This window comes from Raphanus sativus, chromosome 2 (assembly GCF_000801105.2).
Source record: "Raphanus sativus cultivar WK10039 chromosome 2, ASM80110v3, whole genome shotgun sequence".
Taxonomy (NCBI): domain Eukaryota; kingdom Viridiplantae; phylum Streptophyta; class Magnoliopsida; order Brassicales; family Brassicaceae; genus Raphanus; species Raphanus sativus.
Window position 1 is genome coordinate 19,667,915 of NC_079512.1, and position 22,458 is coordinate 19,690,372.

Consider the following 22,458-nt stretch of genomic DNA (forward strand, 5'->3'; position numbering starts at 1 on the left):
CAAATAATTTTCCCTCTTACTATTTGAAACTTTTTTGTCTAGTGTAATATATTTTGTAATTGATTAAATCATACTTTACCCTAGTATAGTCTCATGTTTATACTTAAACTTTCGAATGATTAAAATGAAAATATTCCAAAATCAGAATTATTTAAACACAATCATTGTTAACATTTGCCCTTCTAAAATTATGGAATATTATTAAAAATGCCACCGCCCTTTCAAACAAATTATTTGCTCTCATTAATGTTATAATAGTAATTAACCACTATAACAACGAGTTTTGCGCAACCGCAACCGTAATATATGTACTTGTGAAAATATATGCGTTTTGAAATATACTTCTGAAAACCGCAACAATGATATATTTTTACGCAATTGTAAGTATGTAACCATAATATACTTAACATATATTGAAAATTGGAAAATGTCATTTTCAACTTATATTTATCTCAATAGAATTTTTAGAGATTATTTAGGGAAATAAAATTTAAATATCTGTTAATACTATAATACCTTTAAAATTAACCAATTAATATAAATTAAAAATAATAAGAGTTGATTTAGTTTTTTAATAAAGCTAAAAACAAAAGAAAAAATAGATAAAAAATAAATCTATTTTATTAAATTAGGAACATGACTTATTGATATACGTTTAGTCCAACTATTTTAATAAAATTATTAAAATATCTTACTAATCATTTAACAAAAAAATTCTAAACAAATATTATTATAAAAAACAAAATATGATTAAAAAGTAAATATAAAAATTAAATTATTTTTTTTTAAATGTAAAACAAAAAATTCAAAATCTAGTGATGGTTTAATCTAGAAATTTCATAAAGCGGAGAAAGAGGATTGGTAACGACCCGACCCGACCCATATAAAAGAAGACAAAAAAACCCACCCGGTTTAGAGTTCTAGATAGAACTCTTCCTGCAATAAAAAGTAGAAGTCGTTTGTACTTTAAAGTCTATCTCTTCTGCAACTCTTTAGGGTTTTATCCTCCAAAGTCGCAACCTTTTCTTATCCTCAAGGTACGAAGAATCTCTTCTCATTCACTGTCTTTCACGGTTAACAACGACAATTGAACATAAAGGTCCCAACTTTGGATGGATAACTTCTCCATTTCTGCCTATTTGTTTCTCTCTCTTTATCTCTCGTTTCTTACTGAATGAGAGTTTTGTGGGTTTTGACTAATAGCAGAAATGGCGGCGATGCAGCTTACAGCATCACCAGTGACAGTGTCAGCTAGGAGCTTAGCCTCACTGGAAGGTCTCCGTGCTGCTTCGAGTGCAAAGTTTTCATCTTTTGGAACTTTGAAAGCAAAGACCTTTAGGCAGAGTCACTTCCGTCCTTTGGTTGTTAAAGCTGCTTCTGTGGTTGCTCCTAAGGTCCTTGCTCATTTCTCTGTTTCTTAGTTGTTCTCAATAAACATGTATGAACATTGAGTCGCTGTTTGTATTGGCTAATTTGTTTTGTCCAATCTGCTTACCTGTTGTCTGAAGAAACTGAGATTTAGACACTTCTAGGTTTTCTCTTGCTAGCTCAAGAACCTATGTTCGATTTTCTTTTTTTTCTTGTGTATGGTTGGTTGTTTACAGTACACTTCGATTAAGCCATTGGGAGATAGAGTTTTGGTGAAGATCAAGGAGGCAGAGGAAAAGAGTATGGGAGGTATCTTTCTTCCATCCACAGCTCAATCAAAACCTCAAGAAGGTGAAGTCGTTGCTGTGGGTGAAGGAAGAACTATTGGGAAGACCACCAAAATCGATATCACTGTCCCTGTAACATCCTCTCTTTCTTTCTTTGTTTTGCTTCGTTGTCTGCTATTAAAACTTTGTCTGAAAATGTGTTTCTTTTCTTCTTCTTTTATGTGCAGACTGGAGCACAGATTATTTACTCAAAATACGCAGGAACTGAGGTGGAGTTTAACGATGTGAAACATCTCATTCTCAAGGAAGATGATATTGTTGGCCTTCTCGAGACAGATGACATCAAAGATCTCAAACCCTTGAATGACCGAGTCTTCATCAAGGTTCGTTATAATCATCTTGTTTGTTTGTACACGCAAGAACAGTGGTAACAAGAGGACTTTTTGTTTTTGATATCTATGAGTTTAGGTTGCTGAGGCAGAGGAGAAAACAGCTGGAGGGTTGTTGCTAACCGAGACTACCAAAGAGAAGCCTTCTATTGGAACGGTAAGCACACAATAGCTGGATGTGTTCCTCAGCTCTCATACACAAGTGGCAAGTGTTTATTAACATTCTCCTCTGCTTTTTTCTTGACCAGGTTATTGCGGTTGGACCAGGTTCTCTAGATGAGGAAGGTAAACTTCAGCCACTACCAATATCGACTGGAAGCACGGTTCTGTACTCCAAGTATGCAGGCAATGACTTCAAGGGCAAAGATGGTTCCAACTACATCGCCCTCAGAGCTTCAGATGTTATGGCTATCCTTTCTTAGTTTTTTCTTTTTTCTTTGTAACCTGCAACTTGCATCCCAATTGTGGAAATTTTTTCATCAACGGCCTGAGCATAATCTTGAATAAAAAGACTTGAGAGTTTTAAAACATGATTGCGATTTGATTACTGAACTGTTTTTGCTTACCTTTTTTCTGGTACCATTGACACGCGTACGAGTTTTGTTCATCATCATAGTCACCTCTCCAAGAATAGCCGCTATCACCGCTGCTACAAGCTTGATTAGTAACTGTTAGGCCCGCAAAGTTTCCGTCCAAGCTCATCTGATGAAAGGATCTTTATGCTTTGAACACAGTTCACAAACTCCCTGCGGGAAAAGTCAACATTTTAAAGGTTATGAGAACAAGAATGGGAACTCTCATGTCTGAATGTACTTACTCCCATGGATCATCGCCAACAAGAAGGATGTCGTTTTCATGATCAACATATATAGACAAGTTTCCAGTCTGATGTTTGTGGATCTTCAAAGTTGTCCTTCAATACCAAACATGCGCGCTAGATCATGCCTCTCAGCTCATTATAACCTCTCTGTAACGGTTGACGTCTGTTGATCTCCCCACTGAACCTGGCTTTTGCACCTGTCATGAAAATGTACAACCTTGTCAAATTTTAAGAACACTAGATTTTGATCCGCTTTTTAAAAACGCAGATATTCTACGTTATAAAAACAAAATGTATTAGATGCTTTGTTATGATGTTAAAACATGCAAAAACCGGGACTCTAAGTGATATACATTATGCTTCCATATAAAATATGCAAAAACAAATTATAAAAGTCTTCTCTTTTTTTTTGAACGCTTGTTATTCATTCAAGAATATATATCCATACAATGCTGAACCAAACAAATTATAAAAGTCATGGGCGACATAATTAGCGTGCGTGGAAAATGTGCCGGTTAGACTTAGACGTACGATGTAGAATACTAAAAAAGCTTTTGGGTTGCAAGTCGTTTTTAAGGCATCGGTCAATAGTGGCGTCCTCGTTTAACAATTACTATATATCAGGATATATATATAAATACATCGTTTGTGCATATTACTAACACCAAGCAAACTCACAAGTATCATTACATTTACACTCGTTAGATATCCATAGAGAGAGAGAGAGAGAGAGAGAGAGAGAGAGAGAGAGAGAGAGAGAGAGAGAGAGAGAGAGAGAGAGAGAGAGAGAGAGAGAGAGAGAGAGAGAGAGAGAGATAGATAGTAAGAGAGATGGCTCCGACGTACACGATGGCTGGAGGCAAGGGTCCGAATAGCTACAGTCAGCATTCAACGTATCAGGTTAGTTGTTTTGTTTCGGGTTGGTCAAAAATATTTCTGAAAAAATTTATGAAATCTTGCTGAAAGTTTTGTTTTCAAATACATATTAGATATCTAAAATGAATGAATTTTGAAAAGATAATTTTCACGGGGATAACCATTTTTGCTGCTGTTAGATATATTAATAGATTTGAGTTAATTTGAAGCATGGAAACTTTGAATCTAATAAACATATTGTCTACTCATGATGGAATTTGATTATTGTAGAGAGCGTTGCTTGAAGTAGCAAAGGAAAAGATCAGTGAAGCAATCTCCACCAAACTCGAAATCAACTCAGCTTCTAATCGCTTTAACATAGCGGATTTTGGTTGTTCCACTGGACCTAACACGTTCCTTGCAGTACAAAACATAATTGATGCTGTGGGACAAAAGTACGGTAAAGAAACTCAGCTAAATCCGGACGATAACATTGAGTTTCATGTTCTCTTTAACGATCATTCAAACAATGATTTCAACACCCTTTTCCAAACACTCCCTCCGACCAAAAGATACTTTGTCTCTGGAGTTCCCGGTTCTTTCTTTGGACGTGTTCTTCCTCAAGACAGTCTCCATGTGGGACATTGTTCTTACTCCCTTCATTGGTTGTCCCAAGTTCCTAAAGGGATCGCGGATCGAAACTCTCCTGCATGGAACAAGGACATTCATTGCACTGGATTCTCGGAAGAGGTCGCGGAAGCGTATCTCGATCAGTTCAAGATCGACATGGGGAGTTTCTTGAGAGCAAGAGGAGAAGAACTCGTGTCCGGGGGGTTGCTATTTCTTCTTGGATCATGTGTACCGGATGGAGTTAAAATGTCTGAAACAATGAAAGGAATGCTTCTTGATCACTTGGGAAAGTGCCTCAATGATGTAGCTAAAGAGGTAAAAAAAATATTGTCGCTAGGGTAAAAAAAAACACATTATGTCTATTATTATAATTTATGACACTTTCTAGTCAATGTTTTGTGTAGGGATTAATCAACCAAGAGAAGCTGGACTCTTTCAACTTCCCAATCTATCCGGCACACGTTGCGGAATTCAAGAGTGTCATTGAAGACAACGGGTGTTTCACGATTGAAGCTTTTGAGAAAATTAGTCATGCGAACGAAGAATTTCCTCTGGATCCAGAGTTCTTGGCAACTTCAAACAGAGTTACATTTGGAGGAGTTATTGAGTCGAGGTTTGGTAAAGAAGCAATGGAGAGGACAAATGAGCTTTATGAGAAGAAGTGTCCAGAGATACTTCCGGAACTTGCCAATGCCAAATCTGGAATGCAATTTTTCATTATGCTTCGAAGGAAATGATTCTTTGATGATTTAATGATAGATTGTTGATGTTTGTTGTGTCCGTAAAATTTACTGAGATGCTCTTTGCCAAAAAAAAAGTTGCTGAGATGCTACGATTTTCCGAATAATTGTTGTCAAATTGCTTTGTTCCTAAATAAAAATATTTTTGGCACTTCAGAAACTTTATACACATCATAGTTTCATGTGTAAAATTGTTTGATTAAGCGTTTATGAAGCTTTCGACTTTTAGGGGGGAATGGCTAAATGTTGGCAGTAAAATATTGAAAAAATTGGCAAAATGGGCAAATCGCAAGTTTGTAATTTGACAGTTGGGCGACCTCAGGTTTAAATTAGCCAATTAGACAACTTTTTGCATTTGTCCATGTAAACTTATGTCTAAATATCCTTTGGGACCTTTGTCAGATTCATTATTTACATTTTTGCCATTTTAATTAAAATATATCTAAAATAAAATTTGTCACATCACCTCTCTCATTCTTTTTCTATTTCATTCTTTTTCTCTTTCCTTCTTTTTCATACCACCAACCATCATCTACGAAATCATCTCCATGTCTTTCTTTTCCTCTTATCTTCTTTTTCTCTCTCATTCTTTTCTACACCACCACCTTTACAGTTAAATTAACTGAAAAAGAAGAAAGTGTTTTCTTTAACTCAAGAATAAAAAACCATTACGCCCATGTGCACTCCAAGCCTCTGTTTATGAAATTTATACATATGCAATTCCTAATGACACCTAAATACAATATTTATACACTAAAAATGATTAAAATGAATGCTTAATATCATACAAAAATACTATGTATCATTTATTAATTACTAAAAGTATAAATACTAAAAATGTTTATTAAAATTTAAAAATTGATTTCTTAAAAGTAATCTAATGGGAAAATTATCTAGTTTTCATGTATTACATATTACATTCTCTTAATTGTATTACATTTAAACATTCTCTTAATTGTATTACATATTACATATTTCATGTATTACATATCACTTCGATTTTATTGAAATTTATTGTAACTGTATTACATATTACATTCTCTTAATTGTTTGGTTTTCAAAAAAATCTTTCATTATATTTCATTATCTTTTAATTGTTTAAATTACATTTCATTATCTTTTAATAATTTAGTTTTTAAAAAATCTTTGAATAATACAAGATAATATAAAATGTCTATTTTCTATTAAAACATCTTATATCCATCTAAAATTCTAGTTTTCATGGCTGTGATTTTATTGAAAAAACTAAACAATTAATAGAAAATGTCATTTTTCTATTGAAAAATTATTGATTTTTTTTGTAACTGTATTATATATTTCATAATAAAAATATGATGTATTTTTTTTAAAGAAATCTTTCATTTTAGATGTCTTTAATGTCAATTATTTATTGTTTAATCTTTAATTGTTTAGTTTTTTTAATTGTTTAGCTTTTTATTATAAAAAATATTTAATTGTTTAGTTTTTTTATTATAAGATGTATTTCACTTATTTATTTCAATATTTCATTTCTAAACAATCTTAAATTTTATATGATAAATTATGTTGTCTAAATGAATGTACTTCACATATATGAAAACACAATCAAACTAATATGTTAATTTATTTTATTGAATTTAATGAAAATATTTTGGTATATCAGCTTTCACAAATGAAATGTTGTTATAAATTATTTGATTGTTTTTACCACCTTTTAGTTAATTAGATCATTTATAATGAGATTGACAAAATTTTAGATTATAATACCAATAGGTTATTAGCAAAATATTTAAATTTTATATAGAGTAAAATGTGAGTTCTAAATAATTAACGTATAATTGTTTTGGAGAGCACTATGCTCTCGTTGTATTCGTAGATGTATTTAAATTTTATACTTAATATGTATTTAAACTCTTCAATGCCATAAGGGATATAAACAAAAGGTATTCATAGATGTTATGTATTCGTACACCGATGTATTCGTATACCTTAAATATATGTATACTTATGTATTCGTACACCTTAAGTATTCAATGGGTTATGTTGGTATTCGTACATTTTATGTATTTTTACACTTTATGTATACTTATGTATATGTACACCTTATGTATTTGTACATCTTAAGTATTAGATGAGTTATGTTGATATTCGTACACCTTATGTATTCGTACACTTTATGTATTCGTACACCTTCTGTATACCTTAGGTATTCGTACACCTTAGGTATTTGTACATCTAAGGTATTCGTACACCTTATGTATACTTATATATACGTCCACCTTATATATTCGTACACCTTAGATATTCGTACATCTTATGTATACGTATATTTATTTCTTGAGTTATAGTGAATTAGATTGTATTAAACGTTAGGCATATGATTCCGGATTTACCTAAGGGTTCCAGATTGTTTCGGATTCTGGATTTACCCAATGGTTCTGAATTTATCCAAGGGTTCCGGGTTTAGGATTCAAGGTTTAGAGTTTAGGATTTTAGGTTTAGTGTTTTGTTGATGATTTTTAATATTTAAGATAAATGTAGACAAATTTGTTCTTCCTACCATTTTGACAAAAAATGAAAGATCCATGTAGGTTTCCAAGTTTATTAAATTTATCCAGATTTATGAAAATTACCCATAAATTTATATAATTTTATGAATAATTTATCATTTATTTGGGTAAATTTCATAAATATGAAAGTTTCTTTTATGGGTCAAAATGTATAATTTATTCGGATTCTGGATTTACCCAAGGGTTCCGGATTTAGGATTCATGGTTTAGAGTTTAGGAGTTTATGTTTAGTGTTTTGTTGATGATTTTAAATATTTAAGATAAGAAGTTTATGCGAGAGAATTTGGTCAAACTCAGGTTGAGTCTTAACTTCTTAAGACATAAAAATCACTAGATACTTGACATGGAGGCACCAAATTATCCTATATTTTTTGGACTTAATCTTGGTGTACCCCTAGAGTGAACCTTAAGGTTCACCAACCAATAGAAATCACTCACTTCACAATTGATATCTTTTAAAAAAGTAAACAAAATATTGTCGAGTTATATTACATTTTTAAAATAAAATATTAAAAAATAAAAATAATAATATATGCAAAAAAAAGATTTTTAAAAAGATTTTAATTTCGTCAACAAAACACTAAACTCTAAACTCTAAATCCTAAACCCTTGGATAAATACTAAACCCTAAATTAAAAACATTAAACCATAATAGTATTTTTAAGATTTAATGTTCTAGTGTTTAGTGTTTTTGATTTAGAATTTAGGATTATCCAAGTGTTTATGATTTACCCAAGGGTTTAGGGTTTAGAATTTAGGGTTTAGGGTTTAGAGTTTAAAATTATCCAAGGGTTTAGGGTATACCCAAGGGTTTAGGGTTTAGGATTTAGGGTTTAGAATTTAGGGTTTAGGGTTTAGAGTTTAAAATTATCCAAGGGTTTAGGGTATACCCAAGGGTTTAGGGTTTAGGATTTAGGGTTTAGGGTTTAGTGTTTTTTGACGATATTAAAAATAGTTTTCAAAAATTCATTTTTTGTAACGGCTATTATTTTTATTTGTTTTTATTGTATTTATTTTAAAAACATAATATAACTTGACAATATTTTCTTTTCTTTTTTAAAAAATATTAATTATGAAATACTTGATTCCTATTGGTTGGGTGAACCTAAATGTTCACTCTAGGAGTAAACCTAAGGATAACTCTATTTTTTGGGGTGAAATAGCACTATAGCGGATATCTTTTTCAATAGATTATAAGCACGGCTCTACCTATGACTAATCAAGAACTTGGGATGATTGGAAATCTGCAGGTTGTACTCAATATGGGATTATATTGGTTCTAGCAAGTAGATATGATCCTTGAAAATTGAAGTTATTAGATCAGTTCATCGTGAAAGGTGTAGGGTTTGTCATTTTATTAACAAATTTGTCATTTCATTAACAAATTTTGTCATTTTATAAACATAAAAATTATAATGAATGCACTTTGCTGCCAGATCCCAATTTGTCATTTTATTTTTGGGAAAAAAATGTAGCATTTCGTGAGTGTTTCTATTTTTGGCAAAAATAAAAAGTGTGAGATCAATTTTGACCAAAAAAATGTAAGATTCACGTAGGTTTCCAAATTTATTAAATTTACCCAACTATATTAAAATTAAATGTAGACAAATTTGTTTTCCTGCCATTTTGGCAAAAAATGAAGGATCAATGAAGGTTTCCAAGTTTATTAAATTTACTCAGATTTATGATAATTATCCATAAATTTACATAATTTTATGAATTATCATTTATTTGGGTAGATTTCATAAATATAAAAGTTTCTTTTATGAGTCAAAATGTATAATTTATTGGGTAACTTTCATAAATTTTAGAGTTTACATCGATTTTATATTAATTCGTATAGATTTATGTTGACTTTATATATGAAAAAATATGTATTATATTAAAAGTAGTTGCTCATATATGATTTTTAAATATTAAATATGATCCAAAAGTTTAATGAATAAAGAATGTTTATGGGGTCCACAAAATTTAGTTGTTAAAAGTTAGTGGGAAAAAAATTATTTTTTATAGGCAAAGTGGATTTTGGGTCCCACGAAATTAATTTTCCAGCTTGCCAAGTTTAATAGGCAAAAAGGTTAAAAATGTCATAAATTTATTATCTCTCTACTAGGTTGCCCAATTGCCTAATATAAACTTGAGGTGATCCATTTTCCTAATTCAAACTTAAAAATTGTCAATTCCCCTAATTGATCATAAAATATTTCAACAATTTTTTTTTTCTTAGGAAAAATATTTCCACAACTGGTGAACCAAATGTGATTCCAGTCAAGGCTTTAAAATTTTAAAACGACAAAATCTCGCATTTAAGAATTATAAAAATCAAAGCATTTGGAATACTTTTCTTATTCTTGTTTTGTTTGTCATTTATTGATGTTATTATTTTTAATAATATATTTGTATCTAATCGATACAATATAGTCATTTATTAATCTTTGATCTTTGGATCATTGATCTAAATATAGTATGATGGTCTCACTGACCAGATGACTAAAATATGGACACAATTCTTGCGTTTGGTAGGTAAGATATTTATTTGGAAAAAAATAGGTAGACTTGTTTAGAACGTGTTTTCGGATATTATATCAGAACGGATAGATCTGTAATGAATGGTTGTATATTAATCTCTACTCGAAGAACACACTTTTATGATTAGTTCATTGTTGGGTTTTGATTTAATGCTAAGTTGCAACTGTCTAATTTTTGTTTCCACAACAGGAATGTGACTGTACTTATCCTTGTGGGATGAGGCTGCATCAACTTTTAGGGGCCTCTTGAAAGCTGGGGATAAATCCCAATCTGTGATGTTGGTGACCGTGGTTAATCCTAAACTATTCAGAGGCAAGGATCATCTACTTTCTGATTGATGTAAGGCTGTTTTTATACAGATTTACACTAACAATCCCTTTATATTCATATTTACCTAACCTATATGTTTTTTTATTACCAGGAAACCTGTCTTAAAATCCGTTTTTTATACTTAATTTTGATAAAATAAATAAAAATAAAAATATTTTTTTGTTGGGATAAATGTTAAATTTTTTAATCCTAAATTGATATCTTCTTCCTTGCACTATTTGATTAATATACTAACAAATAAGTACAGAAACACTAACAAATTACAACTTCTGAACAAAAAACAGCTAATACCGCTAATGGCTGATCAAATCATGATGAAATTTTTTTTTTTTTATAACGTCTTCATTTCATTGAATCAATTAGAAGATTTTACATAGTCTTCATGTAGAGTTGTTGTTATAAACATTGGAACATAGCAATGATATTGGAATAAAATAGATGGTGGTAATCTATTCTTAGCTAACTTGTCAGCCACTCTATTTGCTGTTCTTCTTGTCCATTGAAAAATAATCTCCTCAAACTTCTGCATCCACCATCGTATATCCCGAATCCAATTGTAAGCTGCAAAGTGCAAACCCATTCCATTGAGTAAGTTTATCGCCTTTTTGTTGTCATTCTCAATGATAAGTTTCCGATGACCTCTGCTCCAACAATGTTGAATGGCCATCAAAACAGCTTGGAGTTCCGCTTCCAATGCATTACTAACTTGTCTTCCTATAGCTTGCCCTGAATATTGATAAGTTCCTTTAGTATTACGCACTACCCAACCTGCCGATGCAGTTGTGTCCTCATTGTAGAAAGAGCCATCTACATTACATTTAACCCATCCCATCGGTGGTCGTTTCCATGAGTTGCCAGTGTCTAAAGAAGATGTTATTTGAGACGGTGTAGTCATATTCTCTGCTTGTGTTTCCACCATTTTCCATTCATTTGCGTCACTATAAGCATACTTCAAAACTGCCTTCCAATGCATATGTTTCCGTTGAAATATCAGTTTGTTTCTACTACGCCATAGTCCCCACAGTATCCAAAGAGGAAGTTCTTGAAAATGTTGGAGATGAACAGATGACGAGAACTGCAAACATGCTTCCAACTTCTGTTGAAACGTGGCTTGAGGATCATATAAAACTGGATTAGCAATACCTGCAGCCCTCCATAACTGTTGAGCATAATCACAGTTAAAAAATAGATGTTCCTCTGTTTCTTCTTCTTGATAGCACCGCTTACAAATTGTATCAGTTGTGACATGTCGCCTTCGTAAATTATCACCTGTAGCTAAACATCTAGAAACCATTCTCCATAGAAAATGTTTTAGCTTAGGAGAAACATTACTCTTCCATATCTTTCGTTTGAGATTCACATCACCATAGGTTGAAACTACATTACTACTATCTGGTAGATGTGTAGCAAGCCAATATCCTGATTTGACAGTATAGATCCCATCTTCATTGTAGTGCCATCCCATCAAATCTTGTTGAGCTTTGTCACTGATCCTGATTGCTGTAATCCTTGGTATATCTTCATCCACAACGTCGGTTCTGAGTTTCTCCAAATCCCAATCACTTTTATTTGGTAGAAAATAATCTTGAACCTTTGAGTTTAGTGGCACTTCTCGTCTTGCTTTCGGAGGCCTTGGCGGGTGTAAAGGTAGCCATGAATCAGTCCACATGTTAGTATGAGAGCCATCTCCAACAACATATCTCATGCCTTGAACAAGTAGTTCCTTTCCATATAAAATCGACTTCCATGCATAAGATGCTTTGCGTTTTAGAACTGCTTGCAGAATATGACCATCAGGAAAATAACGAGCCCTTAACGTACGTGCCATAAGACAAGTAGGATTCTGTAGTATCCTCCATACTTGTTTGCTCAGTAAAGCTTGATTGAAAGCTTTTAGGTCTCTAAATCCCAATCCTCCTTCCTTCTTAGGTATACAAACTCGCGGCCAAGCATACCAGTGCATTCCTTTACGATCACCATTACCCCACCAAAACTGAGATAATATAGTATTGATTTCTTCACATACTTCTTTTGGGAGCTGGAAGATATTCATTGAGAAAATTGGTAATGCAAGTGCAATAGACTTCAGTAACACTTCCTTACCTCCATGAGAGAGGTGTCTTTGTTTCCATCCTTGTGTAACCTTTTTCACCTTCTCAATAATATATGCAAACATCTCACTTTTCTTAGAACCAAACTGCTCTGGTAGCCCCAAATACTTGCCGTTGCCTCCTTCATTGTGTATATTTAGAACATGTCTCACTGTCGTTCTGACCTCTGCTCGTACTCTGCTCCCAAAAGTAATAGAAGATTTACTCAGATTGATTGACTGTCCTGACACTGCTTCATACTTCCCAAATATCTCCTTTAGTTTTCTTGCAGCTTTCGGGTTAGCTAAAGAGAAGAACAGAGAATCATCAGCAAATAATAAATGATTAACAGGAGGAGCCTGTAATGCTATCTTAACTCCCAATAAAGATCGATCCTCCATGGCCTTAATCATCATCTGAGACAACACCTCTGCACAGAGAATAAAAAGATAAGGAGATAAAGGATCTCCTTGTCTTAATCCTCTCTTAGGCATTATATTACCTTCTGGTACTCCATTGATCAAAACTGAATAACTCACTGTTGATACACAAGTCATGATCCAGTGAATCCATCTATCATCGAATCCCATACATTGCATTGCTTCTCTTAAAAAACTCCACTCAAGGCGATCATAAGCTTTAGTTATATCTGTTTTAACAGCCATATAGGAATTTGATTGCCTCTTTCTCGCCTTGAGACTGTGAAATATCTCATGAGCCACTATGATATTGTCTGATATCAACCGCCCAGGAATAAAAGCATTTTGATATTCAGATACAATATCAGGAAGATGTTTCTTCAAGCGGTTAACTAGCACTTTAGATATGATCTTGTATGATACATTGCACAACGCAATGGGTATGATGAAATTTTTTATTTTTACAAATATCAACATATATGAATTCACCTGTCGTTTTTGAGCGTTTCGATCAATTCTAATGTTCCATTCATCACGTTATATGAATTCCTGGTCAACTTTTTTCATCAATAAAATATATTACCAATATCAACATATATACATTCTATGATGTCCAATTTTTCATTTTTTTCTTGATCAACTTGTCGATCAATTTTAATGTTTCATTCATCACATTATAAACAACATACACAAAAAAACTATTTCAAAAAATCAAACGGCAACATCTCATGCACAGAACTATATAACGCATCAACAACGTATTCGGGCTATGCTCCTAGTGTTAATAATTAAAGAAGCTGTTTATTATCAAACTCTATTTCAGAATGTATGAATTTAATTAATCTGAACTAAGTTTACTTCGTTCAAAATTAGAAAATTGCCAAAATAGAACAAAAATTCAGAATGATTGTTCATATAGTTTAAAATCCTCATTTAGTTGTTTGTTCCTTTAGTATAATTTTTTTCTCATAATCCCAAAAATAACCCTTGATCAATCTAATTAAATACATTAAACTAATAATTTTTTTTTTAAAATAACTAAAAACGTTTTAAAAAGGGAAAACAAAAAATAAAACTTTAAAAAAAGTTTTGATATAAATAAAATTCATAAAATTTATAAAATAAAAATAATTTACAAAATAATTTTGATAAAAAACATTAAATAAAAATAAAAAAAAAAACTTTTTACAAATTTTTATTTCTTATAAAAAGTTTAAAGCGTTTTGATAAAACATTAATAAAATAAAATTTATAAACTTTATAAACTTTATAAAAATAAAAATTTACAAAAAGTTTTTAATAAAAACTTTAAACAAACTTTATACAAATATTTTACAAAGTTTATTTTTATAAAAAGTTTAAAAAGTTTGTAAACTTTTTAGTTTTATCAAACTTTTTAATAAAAAACCTTTTAATTATTTTAAATAAAATTTTAATAAAATTAAACTTTGTAAACTTTATTAAAATAAAAATAAAACTTTACAAAATGCTTTTGTAAAAAACTTTAAATAAACTTTATAAAAACGCTTACAGAATTTTTTTTATAAAAAGCTTAAAACGTTTGTAAAGTTTTTAATTTTATTAAACTTAAATAAATTAGAACAAGAGTCTGTGAAAATCACAAGATAAACTATAGAGATATCATAGATTTATGAAGAAAAATGCAAAATCATTTTTTTCACAAGTAAAATCGACCATAACACGTTTTAGGAAGTTAGAATATTTTAGGAGATTTTTAGAATATTTCCTTAACTCAAATTTCATTAATTTTCGCAAAAAATCAGGTATTCTTATCTGTAGAAGGCGCATTCTAAAAGTTTAGAAGAATGATAAAATTCTTGAATACACTTTCTACTTTGAGTAGACGTAAGAGTACATTGTAGAAAACACATTCTCTGAAATTTAGAATACTTTATAAAAGTAGAAGATGCATTCGGAAGGAAAGTCGATACCTTTACGACTAGTAGAATGCGCATTCTTCTTATTTAGAAATCTAGTAAATAGTAGAATGAACATTCTAAAAGAAGTAGATGAACTTATTTATTTAGAAATCGTTTTCTACTATATTATTTTTTCGTAGAAGATGCATTCTATTTTTGGTAGAACGTATTTTAAAATTTTTATTTATCAAGTTTTTGAAAAAGAAAACATTACCAGCTTGTGCATATGAATGTTTTATTAATTGTTTATATTTTTATTATTTTTTTATTCACAAAATTATTTATTATATTAGTTTTTAGAAATACAAAGGGTAAAAAAAAGAAAAGATGGACAAAAGTGATTTTTTACAAAAGAAACAACAACCTAGTTTTTTGTTATCTTTTGGCAATTTTCCCTTTAAAAATTGTAGGTAGTATATAAATTTCTTTTGGAATGATACAAGAGGACCAAAATAAATGCCACATATATGGCAACCCCGGGAAAACAACCATGTTCAATTCATACCCGACTTATATGATCGTGCCAAAACATACTTTAACTTATATGGTCATGCCAAAAGATATCTGATTTATATTTTTTTTGGCGAAATCATACAGTAGTTGTCACATCAACTTTCATGTCATCTATTTTATTTGCATGGATGCAACCTCAGCTAATTTTGCTGACGAATATGTCATGCGTATAGTTTTTTTGAAAAACTAAATAGTTTTTTTATAAAATAAATTTTTAGAAAATGTAAAATTTTATTTTTTTAATTATTTAGTAAAATTAACAAAAATTAATTAATTAAATTAATCTTATATAAGAGATATATTCGTAAATGTTTCGATCCTATCAAAAACCGTCCTTATAAGGTTTGTATATGTGTTGTAATGATTCAAATCCAATGCTAGTGTTGCAAAAGTGTTACTCTTGATTAATCATAGTTGTGTTAATCTAAAAATTTTAAATGTAAATAACATATCCATGATTAATTAAGTGTAACAAAACTGCAACCCTAACATTGAATTTGAATCATTACAACACATATATAATTCTTATAAGCACAATATATGATAAGATCGAAATATTTACGAATATCTCTTATATAAGATTAAAATTTAATTAATTAATTTTTGTTAATTTTACTAAATTTATGAAATTTTATATTTTCTAAAATTTTATTGTTGTTAAATGAGTATTTAGTTTTTTTTTTAATTGTACATATAGCATCTTCGTTAGCAAAATTAGCTAACATAACATCCACGCGAACAAAATTAAATGATGTGGCAGCTGATGTTGCGACTGGCTTATAATTTTACCAAAAAATATAAATCGGGTATGTTTTAGCAGCGTCATATAAATTCAGCTATGTTTTGGCCCGACTATATAAATCAGATATGAATTGAATATATCGCAATATGTTAAATATAAAATAGATGTTTTTCCTGGCAACCCAATGAGAATATTAGGCCATCTCCAACCACAACACTATTTTAGTGTGAAAATTACACTATTTTAGTGTGATTTTAGCACAAATTTTCTTTTCATCTCCAACAAAAACACCAAATTTCACACTAAAAATATATATTTTATATTATTATATTATTAAATAAATATTCTCTTAAGTATTTAGTATTTTTAATGATACCCATTATTCTTATAATATACACATGTAACTATTTTTAATGAAACTAGACTATTTTTTTAAAATAGTTATAGTTATTGAATAATACTTTTGAAATACATACGAAATTAAAATAATTAAAAACATATAAACGAAATACATATGAAATTAAAATAACTAAAACATACAAATAAAAATACATTACATAAAAATACATTACATCTTACTCATTTGGGTAGTTTTGTAATTTAATTTCTTGTATGCATTTTTATGTTATTTGGTGTTTATTTGGGTAATTTTAAATAAATTTTATGTATTTTAAATCTATTATATATATTACATTAGTTAATAATTTAATTAATTAAAATTTAGAAAATACATAAAATTTTATGTAAATAAATTTAATATCATAATTACATTACAGTGGATTTTATTTGTAATTTTGTAAAGAGTAAATATAATCAATTAAAGTACCTAACCAATAAAAAAAATTTAAAAAAAAAATTTCCCGTCGCTACAGTGTCACACTATATTTAGTGTAATACTGTTACAAAAAACAGCAAAACACTATAATGCAGTTGAGTATACCGTTCCATTGGAGAAGAACAATCAAATTTTGACACTATAATAACGTTTTCCCATCCTCCTTGGAGATGGCCTTAGTACAAAGTTCTTTGTACTAAAAAGCAAAAAAATATTACAAAAAATGTGTTAGAGAAAGTATTAGTTCTCTACAACGAACCTAAACAAAAAAAAAAAATTAGATACTCTTTTGCATATGTTGATTTTTCTTTTTTTTCACATATGTTGATTTGTTAGTGGGTCAAATGAACTTTTGGAATTTAAAATTTAATTTTCAACAAAATTTCAGAAAATTATTAATATTAAATTAGTTAACCATTGTTGGGAAGATATTCCTGAATAATTATGCAGTATCTTAAGCAGAGTTATCGGTGGGAATCTCATTTGCAGTATTTTACATATTTTATATGAATATTATATTGTATTTTTAAGGAAATAATTAATTTTTATTTTTTTCATTAAAATGAAACTATTTATACAAAGACACTTGGCATGGAAATATCTAAAAGGTTTTGTCAAAGTGTCTCGGATGAGATACCCTCTCTTTTCATGTCTCCATTTTTTCTTTGTTTATTACTATTTATTATTAATGAAATATTAGAGTAGATGCACCCGATAAAATTTCTCTTTGGAGGTTCGCAGTTTCATCCGAAAGCAAAAAAATCAAAATTTCTTAGACGCAATAAGAAGATCGAATCATTTTGTCGAGAGACGTCAAATAGATTCAGCAATGGTGAATTTCGATTTGTGGAAGTGCAAATGCGAAAATGAAATAACCAAAACTTAAACCAAGAGGAAAAACTTGCTTTGACAGCATCATTCTGTGGGTCTGTTACATTATTTTGGCAGCCATGATTGTTATGATGATGAAGAACCAATTGTGTGTTAAGTAGTTGTAATTTGTATGTTATGAACTTATGATACTGGATAACTAGTTTTGTGTTCATTTTTAAACTAGCTATAGTTTGAATTATGAAGTGTGCTCTGAGTAGTCGTCAGTTTGTGTTAATGAGTATGTACAAAGTTTGTTGTACGAGTTGTAAGCTTATGATATAGTTTAATGCTAGTTATCTTCACAGTAATGGTAAGTAAGTTGGATTAATCTACCAATATCTGTTTATTCTATTAAAACATTTAAAACATGAACCTAACATATTGATAGATGTTATATTCAACTATGTATTTCATTTATTTAAAGGATTATTATATCAAATTAAATTAATATCTCCTATATACTAAATCACAAGTCACTCTATCAATAAAAATTTGCCACATAGATTAAAAATAAAACTATTTAAAATAATAAAATGCAAAAAAAATAAAGAAAAACTAGATTTTGATCCGCGCTTCGAAAGCGCGGATATTATTTTTCACTTTTATGAAATATATTATTTTTTGTAATTATTGAATGTATTTATCTTAATAAAACATTTTTATAATAAATTCGACACATAGAGTGTCTCTGGTAAACTATGTAATTCTCTGGCTTTATTTTATTTCCTCTCCAATCAACATATTTATTTACCTTGTTGTTAAAATAATTGATTATAAACTTTGATCTAGGTGCGCGGATGCATATTTTGAAAAATATGATGATATTTGTTTTTTATGTAATTATTAGGATTTGGCAAGGAACATAACCGATACCGATCCGAAAATATAGTACTAAATCCGAACATAAAATGATTAAATATTCAAATTATTCAAAATTTTGTTATTTAAAAAACCGAATCTAATCCGAACGAAAGGATTCAGGTACCTGAATTTATATAAATAGATTTATATACTTATATATATTAATTATTTTTAGATTTAGCGTATATAAAACATCAAAAATGATACTTTTAAATTGGTTTAAAATACTTAAAAATATATATAGATAGTCAAAAATAAATATCTGAAATAGTTAAAGTATATTAAAATCACCAAAAATACTTAAAATAATTATTGATTTTGTATTCATAATTTTAAATCAAGCTAATTGTTATGTTAAGCTTAGGTATTCTGACACATGTTATTTAAATTTATAGGTATTATATTATTTTATTTAAAGATTTTGAGAAATTTAAAATATATAGTGATTTAAAACTTCAAAAATAATTTAAATGGGTTATCCAAACCCGAACCAAACCCGCAAAGATCCGAATCAAACTCAAACAAAAATTTAGAAACATCTTAATAGGGCTGAAATCTTTGACCTAGAAAACCGATCAGAACCAAACTCGTATGGGTACCCAAAAACCCATCCTTAGTCATTATTATATATCGTATATTTTCATCATATAATTAATCGTATTTTATACGTACCATCATATAAGTAATCATATAATTAATAATATTTTATACGTACCATTATATAAATAATTACATATATTATATTTTTAAAACTTAATATGAAATATAAAGACTATAATTTGTAGGGGTGGGCACTTTACCCGATATCCGAAGTGGCACCCAAACCCGATCCGAAAAACCCGAACCGAAATCCGAATCGAAGTAGCAAAATACCCGAATGGATATTAAGTTAGGAGATATTGGATATACGAACCCGAACGGGTAATACCCGAACCCGAATGGATATCCGAAGATAACCGAACATATGTATATTTACCTTTATTTTTCTAGTTTACATCTCTTATTTTATTTAAAATATTTAAATTGATGTTACAGATACTTTAAGATCATATAGTATATATATAATTATGAAGAAAATAATTTGATATTCGTTTAAAATGCATGTCAAATTTTTTATTTCATGTATTAACAAAAGTTACATCAAAGTTTAAAAACAATAGCCAAATTAATATTTTTATTTTTGAAATGTTATATCCAAATCTATTAATCACTCAATCTATAAAAAAATAGAAAAAGCAGTTAAGTGAAATCTATACTTTTAAATACAAGAAACTTTAAAAAATTGAAAATTTTATTTTTATTTCTTCTAAAATATAAATATCCGAACCCGATCCAAAATAACCGAACCCGAACTAAAAATACCCGAACCCGACCCGAAGTACAGAAATACCCGAACGGGTTTTATATCTCTATACCGAAATACCCGAAAATCCGAAATACCCGATTCGAACCCGAACGGGTACCCGAACGCCCACCCCTAATAATTTGAGTTGGTATTTCAAATCGGGTTTTGTACTATATTTTTTATATATATTGACAATATTTTTTTATAATGGACTTAATAACTTAAGCCCATTACTTTTTTTTGCTTAATACTACTATATTTGTTTCCAAACAAAATTAATTTTTTTTAAAAGACTACAATCCATGTTTCCAAACACTTTAATTCTTTTTAATACTCCTATCCTTGTATCCAAACATCTCCATTTTGTACTACAACTTTAATAATATAGACTAGATCTTGACCCGCTCGACCGAGCGGGTGTCAATTATCATTTTTTTGTTTATACTAAATATTATATATGGTTTACAATATGTGTGCTAATATAATATATTTAAAAATAACAATGTGTTTAATTACATCGAATAATTTTTTGCGTTCTACAGTAAATTACATGACCAATATTTATTGGACATCATATAAACAAAACAAACATTTGTATAATTAGATCATGTAAACAAATCAAACATTTGTATAATTAGATTTATGTATAAAATATCTAAAAATATAATTTTTGAATCAAAAGTAGAAAACATATACAAATATGAGTTAGTATGGTATTAAAAATTGATATATTAGTTATAACATTTGTAAGAAAATAAAAACATTATAGACAATTTATTCCATAGAATATTCAGTTTGTTTATTTGTATCAATAGTTTTCAAATTAGAAAAGGTGTATGCACTGTGAAAATATTTTAAATCTTGTTAGCAAAATTTTCGAAAAGTATAGATTTTTTTGAAAAAATTAATTAGTTAATGTGACTTTTATTTTTAGTTATTACTAATAAATAATAAAAATATAGTTACATATTTATAAATAATATTGTTCATTAAACATTCAAAACTATATTTATTAATTATGTGCAAACACACACACATATATAAAAAATAGAAAAAAAATAATGAATAATATAAGTCAGGTTTATTAATTATTGTTGCCAAACTTTTTTTTATTTCGAATTCGATTTTGGGAATGTATCAATTAAACAGAAAAGACAAAAAATCATAAAAGATAACACACATTAAATAAAATTCAATTTTGGAAATTCATTAATTAAACAGAAAAAGACAAAAAAATATTTAGGAAACACACATTAAATAACTGAAAAAGATAAACACTAATATAAAAAAATTAATTAAATGCTTAGTGGCATACCATTGTAAATAACATTGAAAACTTAGGTGTATTTTATAAGTGTACTTCTCTTTTAATAATAGAGATGGAAGAGACTACGATACATGTCAATTTAAATGTTTGCCAGACAAAAAAAAAATCACAGTCCACCTCACCGATTTTACATTTCACGATCACCATATTCACCAGAAATATCGGAATAACTACCTGTATTTTCTTTCTTTTCAGAACAATCGTTCTATTATTTATATCGGAATAATATCGGAATAACTACCTACGTTCTATTATTTATATTTGTCTGAGTTTATCTGTGAAACATCACGTTTTCTCTCCTCGAATTCACAAAGCTACTGAGGGAATGCATGCAACGTTTCTTCTCTTATATTATCTGTTAAATTCAAATCATTTTTTTATTTCAGTGCTGTTTAATCTCTTTGGATCTTACTCTTTTCTCTATTTTTACTACATCCATTATTTATCGAACTTCATTCACCACATGCAAGGTTTTCTTCAAAAAAGTCCAGGTTATACTTCTTTTCGAAAATAAAAATAAGTGGGAGTGGACAAAATGGATATATCAAAGTTTTCTATATCCCTTAAGCTACTACCCAGAAATCTCTATTATACTTTGTAGCTTTTGCATGCTAGAAGAAATTGTATCTAATGGTTGATAATTATTGATTGACTGATGCAGATTTCAAAAAAATGTGGAAAGAGCAAAAAATCTAACAGTACTGGAAAAGTCTATCATCAAAAATGGAATTAAGGTATACATAATACATTTTACAAATATTTTTTTTATCATAAAGAAGTATCTTATTTTCTTCTGACAAAAATAAAATAAGAGTCATGAGGAACACCAATAATATCATTGTTTCTGGTGAAAGACTACATGTATACTAGATCATAATCCGCGCCATGCGCGGGATGAGTTTTTTTAAATATGTTGTATTGAAATATTACAATTAGAATGCATCTTGTTATCAAGATTTTTTTTTACATTTGATTTGGGGTGGACATTCGGATACCATTTGGTTCAGTTTAGTTTG

At 29.3% G+C, this 22,458-nt stretch overlaps 3 protein-coding genes across 5 annotated transcripts; 2 read left to right on the forward strand and 1 right to left on the reverse strand.

Moving 5' to 3' along the window:
• Nucleotides 1-907: 907 nt before the first annotated feature.
• Nucleotides 908-2,574, forward strand: LOC108823073 (20 kDa chaperonin, chloroplastic). 3 transcript variants are annotated; one of them, XM_018596312.2, is made up of 6 exons: nucleotides 908-1,037; nucleotides 1,207-1,394; nucleotides 1,605-1,787; nucleotides 1,883-2,038; nucleotides 2,124-2,201; nucleotides 2,293-2,574. In XM_018596312.2, the coding sequence occupies exons 2-6, from the start codon at nucleotides 1,209-1,211 to the stop codon at nucleotides 2,464-2,466; spliced, it is 777 nt and encodes a 258-aa protein (XP_018451814.1). In that variant the 5' UTR covers nucleotides 908-1,037; nucleotides 1,207-1,208; the 3' UTR covers nucleotides 2,467-2,574. The 3 variants fall into 3 exon arrangements, with proteins under 3 accessions (XP_018451814.1, XP_018451822.1, XP_018451806.1); XM_018596320.2 differs by having other exon boundaries at nucleotides 938-1,037; nucleotides 1,204-1,394; XM_018596304.2 differs by having other exon boundaries at nucleotides 949-1,099.
• A 963-nt stretch (nucleotides 2,575-3,537) lies between these two features.
• LOC108841741 (farnesoic acid carboxyl-O-methyltransferase) lies at nucleotides 3,538-5,261 on the forward strand. Its single transcript, XM_018614498.2, has 3 exons — nucleotides 3,538-3,764; nucleotides 4,011-4,664; nucleotides 4,754-5,261. Exons 1-3 carry the CDS (start codon nucleotides 3,696-3,698, stop codon nucleotides 5,084-5,086), a joined length of 1,056 nt encoding a protein of 351 aa, XP_018470000.1. The 5' UTR covers nucleotides 3,538-3,695; the 3' UTR covers nucleotides 5,087-5,261.
• Nucleotides 5,262-10,424: 5,163 nt separating this feature from the next.
• On the reverse strand, nucleotides 10,425-11,511 carry LOC130499104 (uncharacterized). The gene has a single exon (XM_056993005.1). The coding sequence runs from the start codon at nucleotides 11,468-11,470 to the stop codon at nucleotides 10,853-10,855; it is 618 nt and encodes a 205-aa protein (XP_056848985.1). The 5' UTR covers nucleotides 11,471-11,511; the 3' UTR covers nucleotides 10,425-10,852.
• Nucleotides 11,512-22,458: the final 10,947 nt, after the last annotated feature.

Coding starts and splice junctions, on each gene's coding strand:
- LOC108841741 (XM_018614498.2), top strand. CDS start 3,696: ATGGCTCCGACGTACACGATGGCTGGAGGCAAGGGTCCGAATAGCTAC. Junction 3,765..4,010: donor GTCAGCATTCAACGTATCAG/GTTAGTTGTTTT, acceptor TGATTATTGTAG/AGAGCGTTGCTTGAAGTAGC. Junction 4,665..4,753: donor TCAATGATGTAGCTAAAGAG/GTAAAAAAAATA, acceptor TGTTTTGTGTAG/GGATTAATCAACCAAGAGAA.
- LOC130499104 (XM_056993005.1), bottom strand. CDS start 11,470: ATGCATTGGAAGGCAGTTTTGAAGTATGCTTATAGTGACGCAAATGAA.
- LOC108823073 (XM_018596312.2), top strand. CDS start 1,209: ATGGCGGCGATGCAGCTTACAGCATCACCAGTGACAGTGTCAGCTAGG. Junction 1,395..1,604: donor CTTCTGTGGTTGCTCCTAAG/GTCCTTGCTCAT, acceptor GGTTGTTTACAG/TACACTTCGATTAAGCCATT. Junction 2,039..2,123: donor ATGACCGAGTCTTCATCAAG/GTTCGTTATAAT, acceptor CTATGAGTTTAG/GTTGCTGAGGCAGAGGAGAA.